This window comes from Leopardus geoffroyi, chromosome D3 (genome assembly GCF_018350155.1).
Source record: "Leopardus geoffroyi isolate Oge1 chromosome D3, O.geoffroyi_Oge1_pat1.0, whole genome shotgun sequence".
In the NCBI taxonomy this organism is placed as follows: Eukaryota; Metazoa; Chordata; class Mammalia; order Carnivora; family Felidae; genus Leopardus; species Leopardus geoffroyi.
The window spans coordinates 16,066,487-16,090,528 of record NC_059339.1 but is presented as its reverse complement, the minus strand read 5'-3'; the positions used below and the strand labels follow the sequence as shown (position 1 = coordinate 16,090,528).

Sequence of the window (24,042 nt, the reverse complement as noted above, 5' to 3'; positions counted from 1 at the left end):
GCTGAATAGGCCTGTCCCAGTGGTTCTAAACCACTGAACTTTGCTCCCCTCCCCTAAGAACATCTGACAAAAGTCTGGAGACCTTTTTGATGGTCACGATTGGCATCTAGTGGGTAGAGGCTAGGGATGCTGCTGAATGTCCTACAACAGGGCAACCCTTAACCCCGAAAAGAATTATATCAGGTCCAAGTGTCAATAGTGCCAAGGTTGAGAAACCTTGGCCTGTTCTAGTCAGATTTCTCTCTGGGCAGTTTAAATATTTCTTATGATGTCTACACCATGGAGACTGGGGCTCCAGGCACACAATGTTTGTATGAGAAAAATGTTTCATCACTTGCCTAATCAAATATTGGCTTTATTTTCCAAAGCTGGGGAGGGTTGGGCTAGTGGAAATATAGTACAGTGTTGATCACTTGGCTTTCCTTTGAGTCTATCAATGATTAATGGAACTAAAGGGCTTGTTGGTGGTAGAAGAACAAACTTTGAAAATGACTTCATTACTATAAGCAACTCAGGTGGTCTTTCCAAGAACCACAAAAAGGAAAGCTAAAGGTGACCTAGGGTACTCACAATTTTCCAGATGAGATGGATGAATTCACACCAAGGTGGTAGAAAAGGCAGCAGTGAGGGCTGACATCTTCATCCAGGCAAAGGCCCTTTAGTGGTGCTGAGGACAAAAAAGATGAGGACTGGGAGCTGACCCAGAGACAGGGTGGGCCCCACAGATTGGACTCTGGCTGCTCCAGCTTTTGGGATCCTCTCCAAGGGTCTGACAACAGTGATGATTCTCAGGAAGGCCCTACAGATGTTACTACAACAGCTGGGATGACTTAGGTTTCAGAAGAAATGCGTGTGTTCCTAACTTCCTTATTTTCTCCTGAAGATAATTAGCATTGGTCTTCCAGGTCAGAAGGCTCTTGCTTGTTCCTCCACTAATTTGCTGATCAAGAGAGGTGCTAAGGGGGAGGGGGGGGGGGATTTCTCAGAAGCTGGATAAAGATTTGAGTGGTCCATAGACTTGGATCCTCATCAATTCATTCAAACTGTAAACACTGGTGGAGAATCGGGTATTGGGAGAACTGAACACGTTTGGAAATGAAACTGTTCATCTAAAAATAATGGGAGGTGAACCAAATGGCATTTTATTCTTCCCTAAAGTGGCTGTCTCTGACCTCGGCCATGGATGAGATTACTGATGTTCTGGGTTTTTAATCCTGGTCTTTGGAGTTTGGAAATTACCTAATTAAGCGAGTTGAGGGGGCTGGCATTTTTGCTTTTCCAGCCTCTTAACTTCCTGTTTGTGGCCACATCCCATCCATGTCGTAAAGGCTTTGTGGCTCCCAGTGTGGAAAGAGCCCTAGGATCATCTAGTGCTAGTCCAATCCCTCTCATTTTTCAGGAGAGGAAGTCAAGCTAAGAGAGGCCATGTGATCTGCCCAAGGTCATACAGCTAGTCAGCAACTGAACTGGATCAACATCCCTAATCTCATTAGGGAGGGGACAATGGGAGAATGGCCAACTTTAATGTGAAGTCAGGGTTTGACCTGGTTTCGGAGTGCTACTGACTTCCCTTACATTATTTACACCCATAAGCAAAGCTGGAGGAAGGAAAGGGCTTTGCCTGGGTCCTTTAATCTCTGGTTTCTGTATTTTGACATACGATTCTAATGACCCATACCATTTTACTTACATGTTAGTAATTTAAAGGCCTTACCTTTGGCTCTATAAATTTCACTTGTACATAGATTTCCGGGAGGAAAAATACATCTTCACTCAAAAGCAATTTGCGTTAAGCTTTAACCATGTAACCAGTCCTCACCCGTAATGGGAATGCTAATAAAGCATTGCCTGCCTCGGTCATAGGACACTTCACATTTGGCTTTGCCTCTGTGATCTGGGGTCTCCTCTGACCCTGTGATTTCACATCCATGAAATAATTTCCCTTACCTCTAGCTTCTTGGGTATTGAGGATTTCACTGGGGTCTGTGAGCAGTCTTTCGAACCATAGGAGACTTCCTTTGTGTTGCCTTTTAAAGAAAATGGAAGTCTTTTAGATACACAAACTGCTGTAGAGAATGCGGATACCTTGGTCCCATGGAGTGGCTACGCCTGCATCCTTCCACCACAGTGGTGGTCTCTCTTGGGGGGTCTCCTGTGGCCTCTGGGCTGCAGAGAGCTCTCACAGGGTTTACTGGTTCCCAATTAGTTTTTACAGTGGATTTTTCTTACTGTTTCCCCCTGCGGCCTGGGGCTGATGGCTTCCTCTGAGCTCTGACTCTGACTCAGGCTAGCAGCCAGATTCTCTAATCCCTCTCACAGAAAGGGCAGTGCCCTCTTGGGCCAACTCATGCAGGGCCCCCAACAGCACCCTCCCTCAGTCCCCACCAGGGCATAGGGCCTGTGCTCACAGCTCACCAAGTTTCTTTTCTGGTGCTTGAATAGATCGCTTTTATACTTTTGAGCTTAGGTAAATTTTTTCCATTGTATTTTAAAAGTACTTTATCCAGTTTTGGAAAGAGGATTTTTGCATGTTTCCACAGTCTACTTAAAATCCCCATAGTCCCCAAAATCTAGGGTTCCCACATCACTTGGATTTTCAGGGTGAGACAGCCAGTTACCCAGGTAGGAGTGCTTTCTAGGCCACTCTCCACCTCAAGTAAACCAAATGACCTAGAAGTTGCCTTTTCTCATACATTTATTTAAATACTTCCTGGCACTTGGGAAGGAAAGGCTTATTACAATGTCATCTGTAATCTTCCATCTTGTTTGGCAGAGCAAACAGAGCTCCTTTTAGCTGATGAGAACGCTGATTCCAGAATGTCCTGGCGTCTTCCAAGGGTGTCCAGATCCCAGGCTCCTGTGGTGGTGCTCACTGATAAGCAAGAGGTGGCAAGACCTTTGACCTGGAGATGCCATCAACCTGCCCAAACTGGGAACCTTCACTGTTGCCTCTCCTCAGTCTCCCCTCAAAACTGAGTGGCTCAAAGGAACTCAGTTTTGCAGGCTTCTTAACAGCCTTCCAAATTCTGCGTGCAAAACCCGTAGGTCAAGGGAATGGTCCTCAGTCCTGGGGGCAGCCAGAGCCGCCCTGTCACTCACCCCAGAGTACCACGAGGATGGTACCATTTTCAATGAGCGCAAGACGTGACAAAGATTGAAAAGCACCTCACCGAGTAAACCTCGGAAGCGTTCCCGTCTTTTCTCCAAATGAGCAAAATCAAAGCTTCCTCCAAGCCTGCGTCCCGTTATCTTTACAAAGCTTTATTGAAACCTGTACGTCAAGGTGACAATAATTCAGTGTTTGGAAAGCAGTAACAACAAAAAAGGGTATCCCAGACTCAGGTTTACCAAATAAATACTGGCAACCAGGGAGCTTGTTCCTCCGTCTCCCAGCAAGAACACAGGGCAGAACCATAGCTTCTGCTGACTTGAGGACAGGAACCTGCACTAATGGGCACGTCTGCAGCATCTCCCCGGAAACCACGCCGAGTGTGAAGAGGTTTGCTTTGGTCCAAAGAATGTCTTCTCGACATGAATTTAGAAGGCTGCTGTCAAGTTCTAAGTTCCTCCCAGAATAAACGACAGCAACTGCTACAGCCTTCGTTGCTAAGTAAAGACAGAGATCCTGAGCAAGTTGGCATAGGGTAGGGTGCTCCTCCCAAGTTTTCATGGTAACACTGTCCCCTCATTGCGATTAGAGTAAAAAGCTGGACAACCTTCCAGCTAACAGTGGTCAGTCCATAGGATCATCCAGCTTAATGGAGAAATCCGGCAGCAGTTTTCAAAGTCTGTTCTAAGAACAGATTATTGCTGAATACAGTTCGCATGATCTATATTCTAGTTGGGGTGATTTAAAAATTGCCCTAAGGCCAGAGACTCAGCCACCTCTGGTTTAAAACAAAAATAGTGCACAAAAGCAGAAGAAACAATTGTACAACTTCATCTGGAAATCAGACAGGTTCTAATTTCTACAGAAATTATATCTCCCTGGAGCAGAGAACAGGTGACCATCTATTGCTTTGATTTCAGAGGACAGGTACCTGCTGTTGCCTCCACAGCCAGGCCTCAACAGGGACAAACTGATGGTCTTAAAAATGCCCATATGATTAGAAATTTTGCGTGGCCTCAGACCCTGCTTCTTAGATTTTCCCAGCAGAGTGGCTAGTGTTCATTTCTGGCTGAAGAAGAATCTCCACGACCAGTTCAGAACTGCACCTGTCCTCATGCACTGTGGTGTGGGGGCAGCAGACCCTCTGCTTTCCCTCACTGTCCTCGGCCTCGGTGAGCCCCAAGGCTCACAGCCGCAGGGTGCCAAGAGGACTGTTATAGACCGAGGCGCTTTGGGAGCTGCCGTGCCTGGAACAAACCTTCAAGCAGGACTACGGTGGGGATGAAATGTCTTATAAAGAGTGTGAAATGAGAAATTTACAGTCCGTTCCCTCTAGTGGAAAGCATGCACGCGTGGAGCCTGGTGGTGCACACTGTTCCCTGGAGCCCACCGCTGGCTCCCAGCTCTTCATATGGGCTTGTATAGCAAGGTGGTGACATACTTTTTCTTGTACCGGTGGGTCGCGCTGAGCACCATCACTCCATCCTGAGGAAGAGGGTGGAAATGATCAAAGGTGGTACCAAGTCAAGAGCTCAAACTTTAGTGTGTGTGTGTGTGTGTGTGTGTGTGTGTGAAGCATCAAGAGGGCTTAATAAAAACACTCTTGTTCTGCTTCAGAACCCGAGCCTGTGGATCTGCACCAGGCCCCAGGAGCTGCCCTTTAGATAAGCACTCCAAGTAATTCTGTTGCTAGGGGGCCTCACAGCACACTTTGAGAAACACAGCTCTACCAGCAACAGAAGTGTCATTACCTTGATAGAGAGTGCATAAAGGTGGTTCAACATGACGTGGTTGGGCTCGGGGAGCAAAGCTGGATCACACTGTTGGAGAAACAAAAGTAGACATGAGCATTTAGGACTTGGAAATCAAGAAGATTCTCCCTTTATTTCACAGCACCAGGTATCAATGGAAAGGAGGCAGGCTCTCATGCCTCTTTCTGCTTAAGTTGGGTAGTGAAAGACTGATCTGACAGGTGAGGTGAGGGGGTCATGCTTTATGGTCTAAGGGGAGCTCCCTGCATGCCTGTTGGATGCACTGGTGTGTGTCTCCAGTCAGGCTTTACCTTGGCCTCTAGTGGGCCACGGCTATCTTCTTATTGAAAGAGAAGAAGAGAGAGCCGTCCAATGAATACACTTTTAGAGAGAGCGGGAAGATAAATCTATACTAAACATTCCCGAGCAGTGGGCTGCAAGCTCATGTCTGTAGGATTCAGAAAGCATGAAGAATGAAATGGATAACTGTGGGGGGACGGAGGGGAGGCCACCCGGTGCCTGGGAAACCATGTCCCAGGGCAAACCACAACCGCTGCGGGAGACGCCTGCATACGGATGCTTTTGGCTCTTCATCGTAGCACACGTGTACCCGCTTGTATGTGGAGTCTACAAGCAGCATGGCTGCTTTATCACCTCATAAACATGGGACTTTCAGGGGGTGGCTTGGACAAAGCACAAGAACACTCAGATTCCCAAGAATTAGGGCTGTGCTGCGCATGTTTAGTGAAACGGAATGGAAAATTAACAAGGTAATAATGGGGTGCTCTTCAGGATCCTGGAGGACACATACTTCTTTTTACGAATAATATCAATTTCCCAGAGAAAATGTGTGTCAGCCAGATCTCCCAAGTTTTAATCTGAGAGCACTGACATTTCTGAAAACAATTTGGTGATTAAGAGTAGATACTGAAGTCTAGGGGCCAGAGGAGGAGTTCCACTAAGTAGCTTACCGACAAGGAATGGTTATGGATTTCTCGTCATGTTTCACAAGGAATGGGGCTTAGGTTGAGGCAAGAGTGAAGCACTAGGAAAACAAGTTCAGAAAGGCTTTGTGCAACAGGAGAGCAGCACCCACACTCTGGAACATCTCACCAGTAGCCCATTCCCACATCAGAGGGGGACCCTGGCAGTTAACACCAACGGGCAACACTGAAACCTTTTTCCCAACCGCTTCCGAGAGGCAGTTGGAAAGGGGAGCAGCACAACAGGACGGTGGAGGATGGTCTGGACAGACGCCTGTGTACTCACAGAAATCCCCGTGTCCTTGTTCAGGATGACCTGGAGCAGATGTGGAGGGAGAATGGGTGGTGCCTTAAACCGTTCTTCTGGTTTTGAGACATAGGGTTCCTGATGGTAGGGTCCTGGTGGGGAGCTGGACAGCTCTGTCGGGAGACAGTGACAGGACATTTACTTTGAAAATTATGAGGTCTAGGAGCAGTCTCACTGAATTTATGGCACCATTCAGTTTTCCTCGTCCCCTCAACACAGATTTATATTCCCTTGAAGAATATATATAGGCCCCAAGGGTGAAGAGTAGAGGCAATGAGAAAACTCTTCTGGAATTTGGGTGACTGGCATAAAATTCAGCATGAACTCAGATGCCCTGGCAGCAGATAGCGGTGGTGGCAAAGCTGGTGATTCTGGGTCAGACTAACAAGGAAGCTGCTCTCAGTAACCTAACCTGACATGCCCTGCAGAACAATGCTGCTCGCCTTGGGCTGGGCTGGCAAATACCGCAAAGACGCTCAGGGCTTCAAGCGAGGCTTAAGCAGCTAAGCCCAAGGTCTGAGCACCACCAGCCAGAATAAAATGGAAGATAGAGCAGCCTGTTTATAGACACAGTGGTGAAAACAAGTTATATGAGGCATTGGTACATTTCAAAACTAAAACCAAAAATAAAAAATTGACAAATCTAATCTCTACAGGCTCTTTGACTCCACCACTCTCAGGTTCCTTTCAAACGCTTGCTTGTCTTGATTATACAGATATTAAGAAGCTTCTGGAGGGGCGCCTGGGTGGCTCAGTCGGTTAAGCGTCCAACTTCGGCTCAGGTCATGATCTCACGGTCCGTGAGGTCGAGCCCCGCATCGGGCTCTGTGCTGACAGCTCAGAGCCTGGAGCCTGCTTCAGATTCTGTGTCTCCCTCTCTCTCTGACCCTCCCCCATTCACGCTGTCTCAAAAATAAATAAACATTAAAAAAAAAAAAATTTTTTTTTTTTAAAAAAGAAGCTTCTGGAAGTGCAGCATTTCATAAGGTCAGAGGTAGCTCACTTAGTGATGTCTGGCCAGCTGGAAAGGACTGAGCTGTTGTCAAAGGACACGTAGGATGGGTCCTGGCCGCCCAATCCTTGGGCGGAAGATTAAACCTGATGTGCCCCCGCTCTGCCAATTCCCTCAATATCACTTTCTAGGGTACAGGCTCACTTAGTATGCCCCAACCATATGACAGCAGGAAATGGAGAAAAACAAGCGTAGAAAACTGAGCCAATAGAAGTAAATACACATTTTAAGAAAATGAGTATCTAAACATGAGGTCTATGGAGAGCCTGATGTTGGTTTACCAACAGTTAGGGGCCAGTTTTCTTTCCTCAGGTGGTCTATGCTGCAGAAACTTGACTAAAAGCTTTGGTATGTGGCCTAAAGTTACATTTATCAGTAAGTGGGGGATACTTGGGCATTTTCTCCATCCTCCTATTCCCACCTATCTGACAAAGAAATAAATGGCTTCTCTCAAAGATTTGTTAGCTATCCAGAAAGAAGAACACTATTTTGGGATTTCCAACTCCTGCTCAACAAGCTGGCTTTTCAGCCACAGCAAGCCCGCCATGGTCAATTTACCACTGTGGTTTCTGAGCTGATAAGAGTAAGAGATCATGGGGGCAGAAGCTCCAGGCCCAGCCAGCTGACAATGAAGAATCATCCTGCAAACTGCACGGAACCTGTCTTCTTAGACTATCAGGTCCCATCCTGGACAATCTTTTCACTGCCTCCCACAGGGGTCCAAGGAATTGTTTACACTCCTGCAAAAAGGGGCAGTGGAGTTGGCACTGATGCCTTAGATTACAAAACATCACTGCCCCTGAATTGTATGTATTACGCTGCTTCCTGTGGGTTTGGATGAAAAGCAATTAATTGAAAGCTTGAGGCCTGGCTGACTCTTGCAAAGTTCTTTAAGGATGGTACCGAGCAGGTTGTGCAGTTAGCCGGTTTCCTGTGGTTAGCCTTTTTCTCCCCACAAAGGGATTCTGGCAAGGTGCTAATATGCCATATAAGTGACGGCCCAGATCACTGAAGTCCAGGCTGAGACTCTCCTGACAGGGTCGTCAGTAGGCAGGGAGCTGGCAGGCTCCCCCCGAGCTGGCTCATCACTGACCCAGTGCAACTTCCCAGGGCCTCTTGGCCCTGCCCCTGGCACGAGATCAAGCTCTTGTTCTGCTTCCACCATCTGCTCTCTGTGGCTAAGCAGGCCTACTGAATACTGGAAATGACCAAAAAAATGCCTTACAGCTCCCTTGGGGCTAAATTTCAACAACCTGACCTGACAGAGTTAGGAATCACTTTTGTGGCTCTTTAGGGAGCTACAAACATCCACATGACAGGGCAGCTCAAGCTCAAGAGTGAGAGGCAAGAGAAACAGGACTCTTTCTAGACTGCACAGCCCCACCTGCACACACGTGGTATAAAGTAACTGTGTTCATACCAGACACATCGGAGCACTTTTGGGAATCCACCATTAAAGCATCAAATACTTCAAAGTCAGTTTTCTTCACTTGAATGATGTTGTTAACTGTGCCAAGCTGGCTGGTTACTATTGGCTGGGAAGAGACAGACAGGCAGAAATCATAACGTGGAAGGTCTCTGGAGTTATTCTTTAAAGGATTTAGAATTCCTGGCTGGAAGGTCTCATCTCCTGGCTGGCCAACCTGCTCATCTCCATCAAGTTTGCCCATAAGTCTGACAATTAACACTGCCATCTAGCTAAGCCACACACAGCGACTTTTACCAGCAGGACAAGGAGACCTGGCAACAATTGGTAGAGGAAAGTGAGCTGTTAGGATTGTGAAGGCAGTCAGAGGACCAAGGGCAGGAGGAAGAGTACCTCAGAAGGGTCATGTGTCCACTGACCATCCACAAAGAACTTGTACTGATGCTCTCCTTCAGGCAGGTCCAGGATGGCTACAAAGTTATTGTGGCTGCAACGAAAAAGGAAGCAGAGGATTTCAGCTGGGTGAGCTGCCCACTTAGGCTTACTTACAAAACTGGCCATGGGACGAAACCAAACCTTTGTGTGTAAAGAGTTTAGCTGCAAAAGAATAAACATTTTTAACCACTGTAGGCAATTCAGTATAATGACCTCAATCTAGAAAAGCCGTAAGAAAGCAGCATTGCAAGAGGTTTCCTTAAGGACTCACTTTGGTCAAATGCCAGGAATCCACATTCCTACCATCAAAAGGTCAACAAACAGGCATTCGTCCTTTTCAACTTGCCCGCAAAATACCACTTGGCATCTGGGAGGCCAAAGAGGACAGCAACTCAAGATAAACTGCACGCTGCCGAGTTTTACTGTCAGTCTGCCTTGGGCAGGAGACGGGATCAGTTTCCCAAGAACCACAAACAGGTCTCTAAAGAAGCTTGCTTAACGTCTAAAACAAGGTTCCAGGAAAGCTTTTTGCTTGAAATGACTCTAACTGTGCTGAGTGTCCCCCTCCTATACCCACATTACCAGTGGAAAAGAGGGCGGCCTGTGACCGTGATCAGGCCACACCCAGCAGGGCACAATTTCTCCTTTTGTTTCATCAAGAGTACTCACTAGTGAAGACGGTTTTTCACTGACTATTTGAGACAGAAGTCAGTGCCAGGATTCCTGATCAAGGGTTTTACCATGGTCTTGCTAATGATGCCTAAATAATAGGTACTTTCCAAACAAAGGCAATACAAAGAGTGTCAAAGGTTAGAAGGAACTTCAGAGATTTTCTGTCTAATGTTCCCTTCCTATAGTCAGGAACACTGAGGTTCAGGTGTTACCAACAGGTTAGCTTAGTCAACATGGACCCAAATTCTGGGCTTGAAGATTCCCAGCCCAGTGCTCTCTCTCCACTGCACTAGAAATAGATTTCTCATTCTGAGGAAGAAGTCTTGCCTAAGCAAACCTATCTGAAGTCAAAGATGTCTGTGAGATACTCATAACTGAGAAGTGTTTTCTCCTAAGTGTGCTCTAAACCTAGAGCCTAACTGGGTATGAGATTTGAACCCTGTGAATCATTAAGCAAGATTATTTTCCATTCAGCATCCATTTTATAAAAACATCCTTTTCTATTCCTCTGCAGAAACCAGTTAGAAACCAGAGTATCTATCCCTGGATTAAGACAAATATGTGAATATTGCCCAGGCAATTACCTTCTCGTGAGGGGAAGTTTACTCCAGTTGTTGAAGGACCCGGATAAGTAAACTTCCTTTCCGCCTCCCGTCCATCGAAATACTGTTGGCCGAGCCTGGGCAGGGGCTTTATCATTCACTTCCAGATCATGCTGCCAAGCCAGGAATTCTTCCTTCTCTGGAGCCTAGAAAGGGAACAGTTTACTCAGGGACAGGAAGCCATCAGTGGGCTCCCTGCAACACACAGTTACCCTGTCTAGTCTTCTAAAAAAGAGGCAGTGATGACTACTTAGGTTCATTTTCAAACTCATTAACTAACAGCTCTGCCTTGGTTTCCCCACTGCAAGATGAAAATAACAAAAACAACTATTTCTTAAGGTTGTTGTGAATGACTGAGACAGTCCGTGTAAAATGCTCTGCATTAATATCTGACATGTAGTAAGTACTTAATAATTACAAGCTGTTAATATTGTTTTTAAAGAGATCTACATCAAAATTTTAGAAGAAACTATAGAACTCACTTGGAAGCGGGTACAATGAATTCAAGACTAGCTTGACAAATGTCATTTTCTTCCCTGAATTAACAAGATTCGAAGTATGTGAAAATTTATGAGACAATTCCAGAGCTGTCAACTTGAAGCTCACAAATCCAGATTCTAAGGGAAAAAAATATTCACAAAGTGCTATCCAGGCACCAGGGAGAAAAAGGTAAGACAAAGACTGACCCTCCTTATGGTAAACAATAACTTCAGGCACGGGAAGTAATGTATAACTGAGGTATTCCAAAATAAGGGAGAAATAAACACAGCCAACTCTGGTTGAAATATATGTGGTTTTAGATCCTTTTACACATTTCCTAGTCAGAAGCCAAAGACATTAAAAGAACAGGAGTTCCAGGCTGGGAGAGACCTTTAAAGGTGTCATTGAGCAGGGGCACCTGGGTGGGTCAGTTGGTTGAGCGTCCAACTTTGGCTCAGGCTCTACGATCTCATGGTTTCTGGGTTCAAGCCCTGTGTTGGGCTCTGTGCTGACAGCTCGGAACCTGCTTAGGATTCTCGCTCTCTCCTCTCTCAGTCCCTCCTCGACTTGCGCTTTCTCTCAAAATAAATAATTAAAAAAAAAAAAAAAAAAAAAGCGCCGTAATTTCTTTAAAAAAAAAAAAAAAGGTGCCATTGAGCAAGTTTCTAATATCTTCATTTCGAATACTGACTGGAGCTTATCTTAAATGAGCCTGCATTCTTTAAGATTTAACAAGATCTAAAGATTAAAGAATAACAGACTGGAAAATCACTTGCCAATGAGGAAGTGATAACCACGGCCAAAATGGTGAACTAGTGTACTAAAATAATCCATGACTTTTTTAGGGGTCTAGGGCATTCAATTCAGTGTCTCTGCTACATCATCTCAGTAACATCTCAGGAAATGATAATGGACACTATTTAAAATCATTCTCCACAGATCCTCTGTATTCTAAATATTTCTTATAGGAGCTTTGCAGCAGCAGCAGAACCACAAGTTACTCCTTGAAGAAAGGAGTTTGGTTCTTGTGGTGTCTTAAACAGCCGTCCTTGGGCCGCGATGATTTCTGGGGGAAGGGATGTCAAGTCTTTGGAGAACCAGGATTTCAAAGTTCACTTTGCACACAGCTCCCCAGGAATGCACAATTTCAGAAAGCAAGTGCAAATCACAGGACTTAACGCCCAGGAAGAGCAGGCTCTTTCGAGTTGGACTCAAAGTCAAGATCCAAGTGAGGATTTAAAATCATGTGATCACCTAGCCCAACATCTGAGAAAAAAATAGGAGTAAAGGTGGAATGAGTCGCCAGGCAACTAGCCCAATGGGCAATGATGATGAATACGCAACTGGATACTAACAGAGAGCATGCTGGGCCTGGGGAGACCCCACGTTTCCTAAGCCTGCTCTGTTGCCCTGTCCTTAAGGGATCTGTTCTTCCTTTTTTAGGCTATACTATATACTTTTCAGCTGCCAGAACCACTAAGTGTCCTTGGACTGGGCCCTGCAGCTGGAAACACCACACCCCATCAGGCGGTTTGCAGGAATATGGCTGAACCAGGAGTCAAAGCTCATCTTTAAAGTTTTGATGAATGAAAGCAGACTACAGTTAGGATGTCCAAATATGGTCTGCAAAAATGTCTGCTTTGGGGCGCCTGGGTGGCTCAGTCAGTTGAGCGTCTGACTTCAGCTCAGGTCATGATTCACGGTTCGTGGGTTCGAGCCCCACATCAGGCTCTGTGCTGACAGCTCAAAGCCTGGAGCCTGCTTCGGATTCTGTCTCCCTCTCTCTGCTACTCCCCCACTCACGCTCTCTCTCTCTCTCTCAAAAATAAACATTAAAAAATGTTTTTAAAAATGTCTGCTTTGGTCTGTTTAAAATATCATGTCATATTTTTACACGAGAGGAGAGAGAAGGTTGAGTAGCAGCTGGCTGCCCCCTTTTCAGACTGACACTTCACTCACCTGACCTCCAGAAGTCCAATTCCTTTTCTGAGTCTGCTCTAAAGAAGCCGGGGGAACCACAAGTTCAGGGAGAACTAAACGCCTCTGGCAACTGCAGTCAGCTGGGTAACTCTGTTTTCAGCTTGCACGTGTGCGCTGGGTTCTCTCCAAAATCGACAATAAACTGCAAAACCAGCTCCGACAAAAAGGGCCCGTCTCCGTAAAGGTGAGGAAGGATCTCTCAAGGCTGTGAAACTAATTATACCTAAGGGGAAAGCAGCGACCGGGGCTCACCTGCTGCTAGCTCAACGATCTTAATTAATTAAGAATTTGAAACGCTGTCCCAGAGCTGCTTTCTCCTTAATGATGTTAAACGAAGTTAGTTCCTCCTCCCTCGGGGTGACTTTCTCTTCGGTAATTAGACACAGGTTCCTGGACTGCGAAGAGGGCTCTTACAAGGCCATCTGGCTTTTAAGTGAATAGAATTAAGTACTCCTCCCTCCCGCTTACGAAGTTTCTGAGAGGATGTGGCGGGGAATCTAATAGGGGGTTCCTCCCCTCAACATTAATCAAGGGGAGCCGGGTTCCCCCACCCCCTCACCTTGATTTCCTCGGAGTGGAAGAGGTCGGCGTCCTCGGGGCTGTCCATCAGGATCTTGGGCCTGTCCCCGTCCTTGGCGCCCCCGGAGCTGTCCCTCCGCGGCGTCTTGTGGCCGCCCTGCCGCTCCAGCGCGGCCCGCTCGCTGCTCGTGTTGCCCATGGCGGGGGTCTGCGGGGACACCGGGAAGCCGGACGGGGCCTCACTCCAGGGAAGGGGCAGGAGACTCCCGCAACTAACGGGTCACAAGGACCCTGGGGAAACAGTCGGAGCCCCGAGTACCACACCGCTCGGGAGAGGGCTCCGGGCCGGTAACCGGTTTGAGGCGTGCGGGACGGACTGGCCGTTTCACAGCCCGCGTTACTCAGAAAGGCCGAAAATAAGCTCGACACTTTCCCAACAACTCCCCCACCGCCTGGTAACTTCCGCTTCCGGCGCGTCTGAGAGTCTGTCGCGATAGGGGGTGGGGGCGGGAGCAGCGGGCGAAGCGCCTTAGGCTAACTCGACCTCACTTCCGCTTCCGGTCTGGATCTGCGCGGCAGCCACACCCAAAGGAGGCTCCAGGGGCCTCGGGGCGCGCAGTCGCAGTGAGCTGCTGCGGCCGGAGTCGGGACGAGACTGCGGAAAGCCGGCAGGGGGCGTGCCAGCGCGAGGGCGGTCTGGGCCGCTTTCCCTGCTCTGGAATGAGTGATGCCATTAGCTATTTTAGATATCTTTACCCACTTCCTGTTGATCCTGCACTCGACAGCCAAAGAGATCATTTAAAGTGTTAATCTAATTAAGAGACTCATACTATTAAAGCTGGTTAATGCTCTAGCTCACACGCTTTTTGTGTGCCTTAGAAGCACTGCCTGAATAAAATGCAGATTCCCCGGTCCTATTCCCTGGAAATTATGATTCCGAAGTAGGCTCTGGAGTAGAGTCTGCATTTTAATATGAACTCCAGGTGATTTTGATGCAAGTAGTCTTGCAGGTGTTTGAGAAAATGACAGACCATAAGATCTCAGGAAATTTCTCAAGACTAGTAGGTTTGGGCATTATAAAATGCTAGTTACTAGTGTATTTTTTAAAAAATTGCACAGCCTTTTGATAGGTAATTTTGTAAGATATTTTATAATCACTTTGGACACATCATTCTGCATAAAATTAATTAATTTATTAACGATTGTCACATCGTGGCCAATGCTTTAGCAAAAGTGTATACACTTGTGGTCCTAAAATATTCTAATCTATCGGTCACTGTCATGGTTTTTTTTGGTGGTGGTGAGGTTTTTTGTTTTTGTATTTTGTTTCGCATGTGATTATCTCAACGTTTATTTATTTTTGGGACAGAGAGAGGCAGAGCATGAACGGGGGAGGGGCAGAGAGAGAGGGAGACACAGAATCGAAAACAGGCTCCAGGCTCTGAGCCATCAGCCCAGAGCCTGACGCGGGGCTCGAACTCACGGACCGCGAGATCATGACCTGGCTGAAGTCGGACGCTTAACCGACTGCGCCACCCAGGTGCCCCTCGCATGTGATTATCTCAAAATGCTTTGCATTTGCTGGGCCAGGTCATGCATTTTGTCTACTAAACAAACATTTATTTGATACCTACAAAGTGCCAGGCATTGTGCTAAGTAAATAGTAGGCAGATGACCAACAAATAAATGGTCTCCTGGGAGATTCGATAGTATCCATCAAAATAAAAAATGTACCTTCATCTTAGTGCACAATTTTACTTCCAGGGAACTTCTGTAGAAATATACACATGCAAATTATATGGAAGCATGTCCATCTGCCACAGGGTCTCTAATGCCATATTACATTAATTCTAAGATGCACATGTTTTTTAAGGATGCACATTTTATTTCACATTTTAATCTCTGAAACTGGGTGCTCCTTACAATCAATGGAATGTTAGATTTGATGAAATAAGGAAATAAAAAACTGCAAAATTTGAAAAGGTGTGGCAATAGAATGACAAAATGAATTTTTAAAATTCATTTTATAGAATAATGAGCAACTTTAAAAAAGGAGGAAATATGGGGCGCCTGGGTGGCTCAGTCGGTTAAGCGTCCGACTTTGGCTCAGGTCATGATCTCACAGTCCGTGAGTTGGAGCCCTGCGTTGGGCTCTGTGCTGACAGCTCAGAGCCTGGAGCCTGCTTCACATTCTGTGTCTCCCTCTCTCTCTGCCCCTTCCCTGCTCATGCTCTGTCTCTCTCTGTCTCAAAAATAAATAAACATTAAAAAAAATTTTTTTGGGGGGGCACCTGGGTGGCTCAGTCGGCTAAGCGTCCGACTTCAGCTCAGGTCATGATCTCGCGGTCTGTGAGTTCGAGCCCCGCATCGGGCTCTGTGCTGACCGCTCAGAGCCTGGAGCCTGTTTCAGATTCTGTCTCCCTCTCTCTCTGACCCTCCCCCGTTCATGCTCTGTCTCTCTGTCTCAAAAATAAATAAACATTAACAAAATTAAAAAAAAAATTTTTTTTAATTAAAAAAATAAAAATAAAAAAGGAGGAAATAGAATTCTGTGGGTAAATATGGAGAAGTGTCTATGACATTCCAAATCCTAAAGCAAGTGGCAGAACAATAGAGGTTAAGAGCATGAGCCCTGAAGTTAGCCTGGGTTTAAATTCTGGCTTTACCACTTTGTAACTGTCCCCTTGGTTTCCTCTTTTGTGAAATAGGAAATTAAATAACACCGACCTTATAGGCTTGTTTTGTGAATTAATTGAGAACATGCACAGAAAGTGCTTAGCATAGCACCTGACTCAGTAAACATTCAACAAACGTTAGCACTTTTATTGGCATCATTATTCTTGTGCATGGAAAGTTCTGGAAATATATACAACACAATGTTAATAGTGGTCCCACCTGGGGAGAGGAGTGGGTTTGGAAACAGGAGCAGATCGAAAGGGGACATTCTCTTTTTCAATTATTGTTTGAAATTTTCCTCCTGTGAGGATGTACTACTTTTGTAATTTAAAAACAGATTTTATAAGACAAAAATAAGCCATGATTCCAGCTCCAAAGGAATCCACAGAGTAAAGGTGGAAACAGACTCCCGGAAAGGCAATAATTCGGGTAGGCAAAAGGGTTCTACTGGCCCGGAAGGGACTTAAGCCAAGCCAGAGGATAACCCAGAATGCATTCTTTGAGCTTTCTTGCTCTCACTAGGCAGTGAGGAGGGCCATGGACGTGAGGACGGTGAGCTCATGAACACATAAGCTGTGGACCCTTTATCTGCTATGCAGGTGCTGTTATGCATGAAGAAAGTTTCAAGACTGCTACTCTGGCTCAGATAAGACAACCCAGTGAAAGCATGGGTCCCAGATCTCCCCGGTCCCCATTTTCTTTCCATGCAAACTCAGAAGAAAGGCCATGGGGGGCCAGAACCTTGATCTTGGACTTTCCAGTTTGCAGAACTCTGGGAAAGTAAATTTCTGTTGTTTAAGCCATTCATTCTGCGGCATTTTTTTTTTTTAATAGCAGCCTTATTTAAGACAGACTGCAGTGTGTGTGAGCTGTTGAGATAGAGTTGTAAGCTGGCCTACCTGGATTTCCACCAGACCTTCTGAAATTCACCTCACCGATGTAAATAACACAATGTTGGCAGACTTGTCTGTCTTTTCTTGGTAGATGATCCTATGTTCTCTCTCCACCAAGACACAACTGTCATTGTGACAGAGAGATAGTCATTGGCTCAGAAGTAAAATGAACTCATTCCATGGTATTCAGTCCACAAGTATTTGTGTAGAGCCAATTTATGCCAGGCTTTGTTTTAGGTGCTGTGGATAAAGGAATGACAGGAAAAGGAGTGTTAATCCTTTTGCAAAGCTGAAGGGCCCTGTGTAGCAATAGATACATAATCGAATATGCAAACATACATAAGCTGGATAATTTCAGAGTGATTACTACTATGTAGGAAACAAATGAAATTATGTGAGAGAGAGACTGGGGTACTACTTTAGATAAGGTGGTCATGGAGGACCTCCCTGAGGACGTCACAGTTGAGCTGAGACCTTACTGACAAGAAAGAGTCAGATGAGAAAATAGTTTGGGAGGAGTGTTTCAGGCAGAGGGACAATGCAAGTGCAAAGGCCCTGAGGTGGGTATGAGTTTTTCATGCCGCAGAAACATAGAGGTGATTTGGGAGTGTATTGGAAAGCAGGAGGAAAGGCTTGATCCTTTTGGGGCTTGGTAGTCACAGTGGAACTTTCTGGATTTTATTCAAAGTCAGTGAGAATTCATGGGAGGGTTTGGGCATGGGAGTAATGTTATCTTATTCACATAATGATTGATATACATTTTATAATATCATAGAATTTAGGGGTAGGGCTGAATTTTAGAAATCAACTGATTATAAAAATACAGAATTGTAAATTTCATAAGTGTAGACTTCCAGGGAAGAGACGTTAATTGGCAGTCTCATTTTGTGACTTGTGATATATCTGGCAAAATTCTATTTCTTGACCTGGGTAGTGGTTATTAAAGCATTTGCCTTATAATAATTCACTAAACCACACTTTTGTGTGGTTTCCTGTATCTTTGTTTTATTTTCAATAAAAAAATATTTTTAGGGGCGCCTGGGTGGCGCAGTCGGTTAAGCGTCCGACTTCAGCCAGGTCACGATCTCACGGTCCGTGAGTTCGAGCCCCGCGTCAGGCTCTGGGCTGGTGGCTCAGAGCCTGGAGCCTGTTTCCGATTCTGTGTCTCCCTCTCTCTGGCCCTCCCCCGTTCATGCTCTGTCTCTCTCTGTCCCAAAAATAAATAAACGTTGAAAAAAAAAATTAAAAAAAAAAAATATTTTTAAAGAAATAGCTTCCCTTACAGAGTAAACTGAGACCTCGAGGTGAGAAGTGCCCAGCTCAAGGTATCACATCTGTTTTTTTTTAAATGTTTATTCATTTTTTGAGAGAGAGAGAGAGAGAGAGAGAGAGAGACAGAGCACGAGTAGGGGAGAGGTAGAGAGAGAGGGAGGGGCAGAGAGAGAGAGACAGACAGACAGACAGAATCTGAAACAGGCTCCAGTCTCTGAGCTGTCAGCACAGAGCCTGACACAGGGCTCAAACCCACAAACGGCGAGATCATGACCTGAGCTGAAGTCGGCCCCTTAACCCAGCCACCCAGTCACCCCGGTAACACATCTGTCTTAACAAAGTTCACTCCAAATCTACTCTCAATCAAGAAGTTTTGAAGGAATGGAGGAGAAAAGGATGTATACCTCTTCCCTTTCCCAAGAAGATGACTGACAAACTAAAGCAGTTTTCATGCGTAGATTCAACTAAGGTGAAAAAAATAAAAAGAAATCTGTATTTGTCTCATTAAAACGTGAGCTCCTAGGGATCTGAGGATGAGTTTGATAAGCCCTCTAACATGCCTTGTTGATGACCCCTGCATCCCATCTGCAATCTCCGTGCATCCTTCTGTGTATGCCCAAAGTTTCCTACTGTAAGCACATGTGACTCTATCTGAGGGCCTTCTAGAGCATTCTTGGCATGCACATGGGGGAGACCAGAGGGGCCACACAGTGGATAGTTTGTGAGCAGTCCTCAGCAGTGACAGACAGTAGTTAGTGGATAGATATTGCAGCTCCTTGGCCAGTGGGTGGAACATTTCTAAGATATGTTCCATACTGTGTCCACTACAGAGGTCCCCAGTGGAACTGAACCAATTTATGCCCAACACAGTTAACTTGATCATAAAGGTACACTAAATTTGTTGGCTTCCTTCCTCTCTTTCCTTTGTCACTTCTTAGGATCATCTCCTAAATAAGCACTCGGAATCACCTTCCAAATAAATTACTTGCACAAAAATCCTGGTTGAACCTCTTGGGTTACAGCAGAGGAGGCAAAATGGCTTGCTGAATTATACAAGTTCGTGGCTGACAGGACACTGCTATTTCAGTCTTCATGATCTGACATACCATGCAGGCTTAAAGAAAAAACAAAAACAGGATTGGAGAGCACCCTTCACAACAGCCAAAAGGTGAAAGTAATGCAAATGTCCATCAAGGTATGAGTGGATAAACTGGAATATTCCACACAATGGAATATTACCCAGGCCTAAAAAGGAGAAGTACAATTGACCCTTGAACCACTGGGGTTAGGAGCCCCGCCCCCTACCCCTCCCAGGTGAAAATCCGGGTATAACTTTCGACCTACGTTTTTTTTTAATCCACCAATAGGCGGGCTGGGACTGGGGCGACGGGTTAGGCCGGGAAAGCCGGGTTGGCCGGCTCCCCCTTCCCTCGCGCCCTGGTGGGCCCGCAGGCGCCGTACAGCTGCCCCATCTACCTGGAGGTGCAGCACCAGTTGATGAGCGTCCGGGAGCTGCGGCGACACGTGAGTGCTTGGCCTTGCGAGGCCGTGGGGTTGGGACCGTGTCTGGTGCAGTGCCTGACTTCCGCGCCAGGAGAAGGGGCCGCCGAGGGCGCAGGGCTGCCTCCGCAGGGCCATCCCTGCCCTCTGGGCTTCAGCCCAGCCTTCCGCCTGCTGGCTAGAGGGCTCCAGCCCTGGGGTCGTGGCCCGGAGCTGCTGAGGGCCTTGGTGGGCCTTCCTCGGGACTCAGAGGGCAGCAAGCTCAGTCTCTGTGAGAGTCGCTTTGGATTTGGTAGACGTAGACTAAGGGGGGGGGGGGGGGGAGGCGGGGCGGTTGTAAATAAATGCCTTGAGGCTTTTGCTGTTAACAAGGCGGTCAGTTGTAGAGCGGTCAGTTGTAGACACACTGTTAACAGTGGATGAACCTTGAAAACATTATGCTAAGTGGAAGACGTCAGCCGCGAAAGGCCACGTGTATGTAGGATTCCGTCATAAGAAATATCCGTAATAGGTAAATCCATAAAAATGGAAAGCAGATTGGTGGTTGCCAGGGGCTGGGCTAAGAGGGAATGGGGAGTGTCTGCTTAATGGTTATTGGGTTTTCTTTTGGCGTGATGAAAATGTTTCAGGACTTAATATAGTTGGTGGTTACAGGACACTGTGACTGCACTAAATACCACTGAATTGTACACTTTAAAATGATTAATTATATATGTTATATGAATTTCACCTCGACTGAAAAAACAGGGCAAGTCCTAGGACAAAGGTGAGAGTTGTCTTGTTTATCCTTGGATGACCCTTCCAGTCCAGGCCTCCTGTGCAGCCTGTCGGAACCTAACCAGTCTGTGACATCTGTTCTAGTTAACGTTTAATATTTTAGAGGCCTTCAGCTTTCTAACCTCATTAGTCCATTTCTTTATCAATAATTGTGTGTGGCACAAACTATCTGCCAGGCCCTGTGGTAGATGCTGGGGATAGAGAATGGTGGGTAAAACCAGACCCAGGCTCTGTGCTAATAGGGCTTGTGATCCTCTTATAGAAGATGGACATTTATCATACAATCATTCAACAGTCATCTGTGACAAATGCTACATAGGAGAAATGTGATCTGTGAGGGGAATGTGAGCCAATCAGGGAAGGCTTCCTGGCAGAAGCGTCACGTTGAAATTTGAAGACTGTAGGTGTTACCAGTGAAAATTGTTTATCAAACTCTATTATGTGAGTGGCATTGTGCTTGATATATCAACTCATAATGCTCCCAAGAATCCTTTAAGGGACTATTGTTATTATCATTTGTATTTTACAGAAGAAACTGAAGCCAAGAGGTGAAGTGACTTGCTCAAGGTCACACAGATAGGAAGTCATGGAACCAATATTCAAAGTCAGGCAACCATGTTGATGTAGAAATTTAGGCGTTATGGACAGATAACTGGGTGCAGGGTGAGATCATTTGGGTGGGGCCGGTGGTTCAGGCCGATCAAGATTATAACATGAAGCCAGAATCTTTCAGTGAAGTAGATCAAACAAGGTGGGGTTTTTTTTTGTCTGTTTTTCTTTTTGTTTTGTTTTTGTTTTTTTTTTAGCATCTATTGACTTTTATAAATATGGATCTGTGTTCGTTATTGTTGCAAAACTCATTAGCGGAAGTTGGAGGCTATGAATTGCTTGGTGTAAGATACTAAATTCAGAAGGTGGTATCACTTATTAAAATAGTTAAGTTTAAACAAATGACCATGATGATGGCAGGCAATACCTCCAGAACCCCCTAGGTGGCAATGAAGAACATTGAGAAATATTCCCATGGTCTTCCAAAAAGTTGAATGTCTATTTTTAAGTATGAACGAACATGGTAAAAACATCAAGTAATATAGGAGATACTGAATAAAATACAAAAGTTCCCCTCATACCTTCTACTAGAGCTCTATTTCCTTCTCCTCAAAATAACCTGTTGAGAGTTTCTAGTATGCTTTTGGGGGGCATATTTTGTTATAACTATATAACCTTTTCCGGAAGAAGTATTTGCTTATATCACTTTCCTTTTAAAAAAAAATTGACACAGTGGGGACTTTTTCCCCCTTAGTGTCTTTTTCCATGTCAGCACATACAGATCTCCCTCATTTTTTAAATGGCTGCAGAGTCTATAACAATAATAGTTAACATTTATAGAGTGCTTACTGTATACCTGGTACTGCCCTTGTTTGAATCCATTGAACCCTCACAAAGCCATAAGAGGTGCATTCTATCATTACCCCCACTTTACAGACGAAAAAACTGAGGCACAGTGGATAAGTAATTTGCCCAACCTCACAGAGCTTGTAAGTGGTAGAGCCAGGATTTAGATGCAGGAAACTGGTCTCTTCTATCTTCACCCCTAGCTACCATACCAAACTAAGGTAGGATAGATATGTCATAATTGATATGTCAATCTTCCTCAATACTCTTAACAATTACTTATTTTTAAAAAATATACAATAATATGCAAATAGGTAAGTTAAATAAATCAATAAAATACACAAAAATATACAATATGCTGCTATAAAACGTACCCAGGATTTTGGACTTATTCATGTATGGTTAGGTCAACAGATCAGGAGATGATGGCCATTGAAAAGATAGTTTATGAGTCTCAGTTCCCAAGAGGAGGGGATATGCCACGCCAGTCAGGCTGGCCGCAGGTAGAGAGGGTGAGGGGAGAGCATGTGCAAAAAGCCCTTCTTGTGGTTTTGTTGGGCCCTGGGCTATAAGGATGGTCCCTGGTTGTCTGGGCCCTGGGGTAATTAGGGCAGAGAGATTTTGCCTGCTGGAGTGTAAAAGCCAGATGGAGAATGTGCTTCAGAGTATGGGCTGTGGATTGGTTGCATTGCAGATTCCAGGCAAGTCATTTACCAGCAGTAGAAATCAGTTAATCTTGGGAGGTGCAGTCTCTTCCCAGTCACTGAGGGCCCAAGATGTCAAAACATCATAAAGTATAGAAAATAAAGAACATGGGGCACCTGACTGGCTCAGTAGGTAGAGCATGTGACTTGATCTCGGGGTTGTGAGTTTGAGCCCATGGTGGGTGTAGAGATTACTAAATAAATAAATAAATTAACTTAAAAAAAGAAAATGAAAAACATGATGAATACATATAAATAAAATAAAATTTACCATCTTAATCATTTAAAATAATTTTTGTACTTCTCACTTTATTGGTTCTTTTGCTTCTTAAATTCCACATGTGAGTGAAATCATACAGCATTTGTCTGTCTTTGACATATTTCACTTAGAATTATAACTTACATATACCATAACTTCTTTATTAATTCATCTATCAAGGCACACTTGGGTTATTTCCATATCTTGGCTATTGTAAATAATTCTGCAATTAGCAGAGGAATGCATATATCTTTTCAAATTACTGTTTCTACTTTCCGTGGGTAAATACCCAGTAGTGCAATTGTTGGATCATATGATAATTATGTTTTTAACTTTTAATGTTTATTTATTTTTGAGAGAGAGAGAGAGACAGAGAGAGCACAAGCGGGGAAGGGGCAGAGAGAGAGAGAGGGAGACACAGAATCCGAAGCAGGCTCCAGGCTCTGAGCCGTCAGCACAGAGCCTGATGCGGGGCCTGAACTCACAAACGGTGAAATCATGACCTGAGCCGAAGTTGGACACTTAACCGACTGAGCCACCCAGGCGCCCCTCTGTTTTTAACTTAAAAAAAAATAATTAATTAATTTTTAATTTACATACAAGTTAGCATATAGTGCAATAATGATTTCAGGAGTAGATTCCAGTGATTCATCCCCTTGTATAACACCCAGTGCTCATCCCAACAAGTGTCTTCCTTAATGCCTCTTGCCCATTTAGCCTATTCCCCCACCCACAACCCCTCCGGCAACCCTCAGTTTGTTCTCTGTATTTAAGAGTCTCTTATGTTTTGTCCCGCTCCCTGTTTTTATATTATTTTGCTTCCCTTCCCTTATGTTCATCTGTTTTGTATCTTAAATTCCACATATGAGTGAAGTCATATGATATTTGTCTTTCTCTGACTAATTTCACTTAGCACAATACCCTCTAGTTCCATCCATGTTGTTGCAAATGGCAAGATTTCATTCTTTTTGATTGCTGAGTAATACTCCATTGTACATATATACCACATCTTTATCCATTCATCCATCGATGGCTATTTGGGCTCTTTCCATACTTTGGCTATTGTCAATAGAGCTGCTATAAACATGGGGGTGCATGTGTCCCTTTGAAACAGCACACCTGTATCCCGTGGATAAATACCTAGTAGTGCAATTGCTGGGTCATAGGGTAGTTCTATTTTTAATTTTTTGAGGAACCTCCATACTGTTTTCCAGAGTGGCTGCACCAGTTTGCATTCCCACCAGCAGTGCAAAAGACATCCTCTTTCTTTGCATCCTCGCCAACATCTGT

The 24,042-nt window shown here is 45.1% G+C and overlaps 1 protein-coding gene across 1 annotated transcript; it reads right to left on the bottom strand.

Moving 5' to 3' along the window:
* Positions 1–2,680: 2,680 nt before the first annotated feature.
* Positions 2,681–13,812, bottom strand: PRKAB1 (protein kinase AMP-activated non-catalytic subunit beta 1). Its single transcript, XM_045458906.1, has 7 exons — positions 13,317–13,812; positions 10,280–10,443; positions 8,982–9,075; positions 8,583–8,697; positions 6,130–6,263; positions 4,861–4,929; positions 2,681–4,594 (listed from the first exon to the last, which is right to left on the bottom strand). The coding sequence occupies exons 1-7, from the start codon at positions 13,473–13,475 to the stop codon at positions 4,517–4,519; spliced, it is 813 nt and encodes a 270-aa protein (XP_045314862.1). The 5' UTR covers positions 13,476–13,812; the 3' UTR covers positions 2,681–4,516.
* Between the last annotated feature and the right edge of the window lie 10,230 nt (positions 13,813–24,042).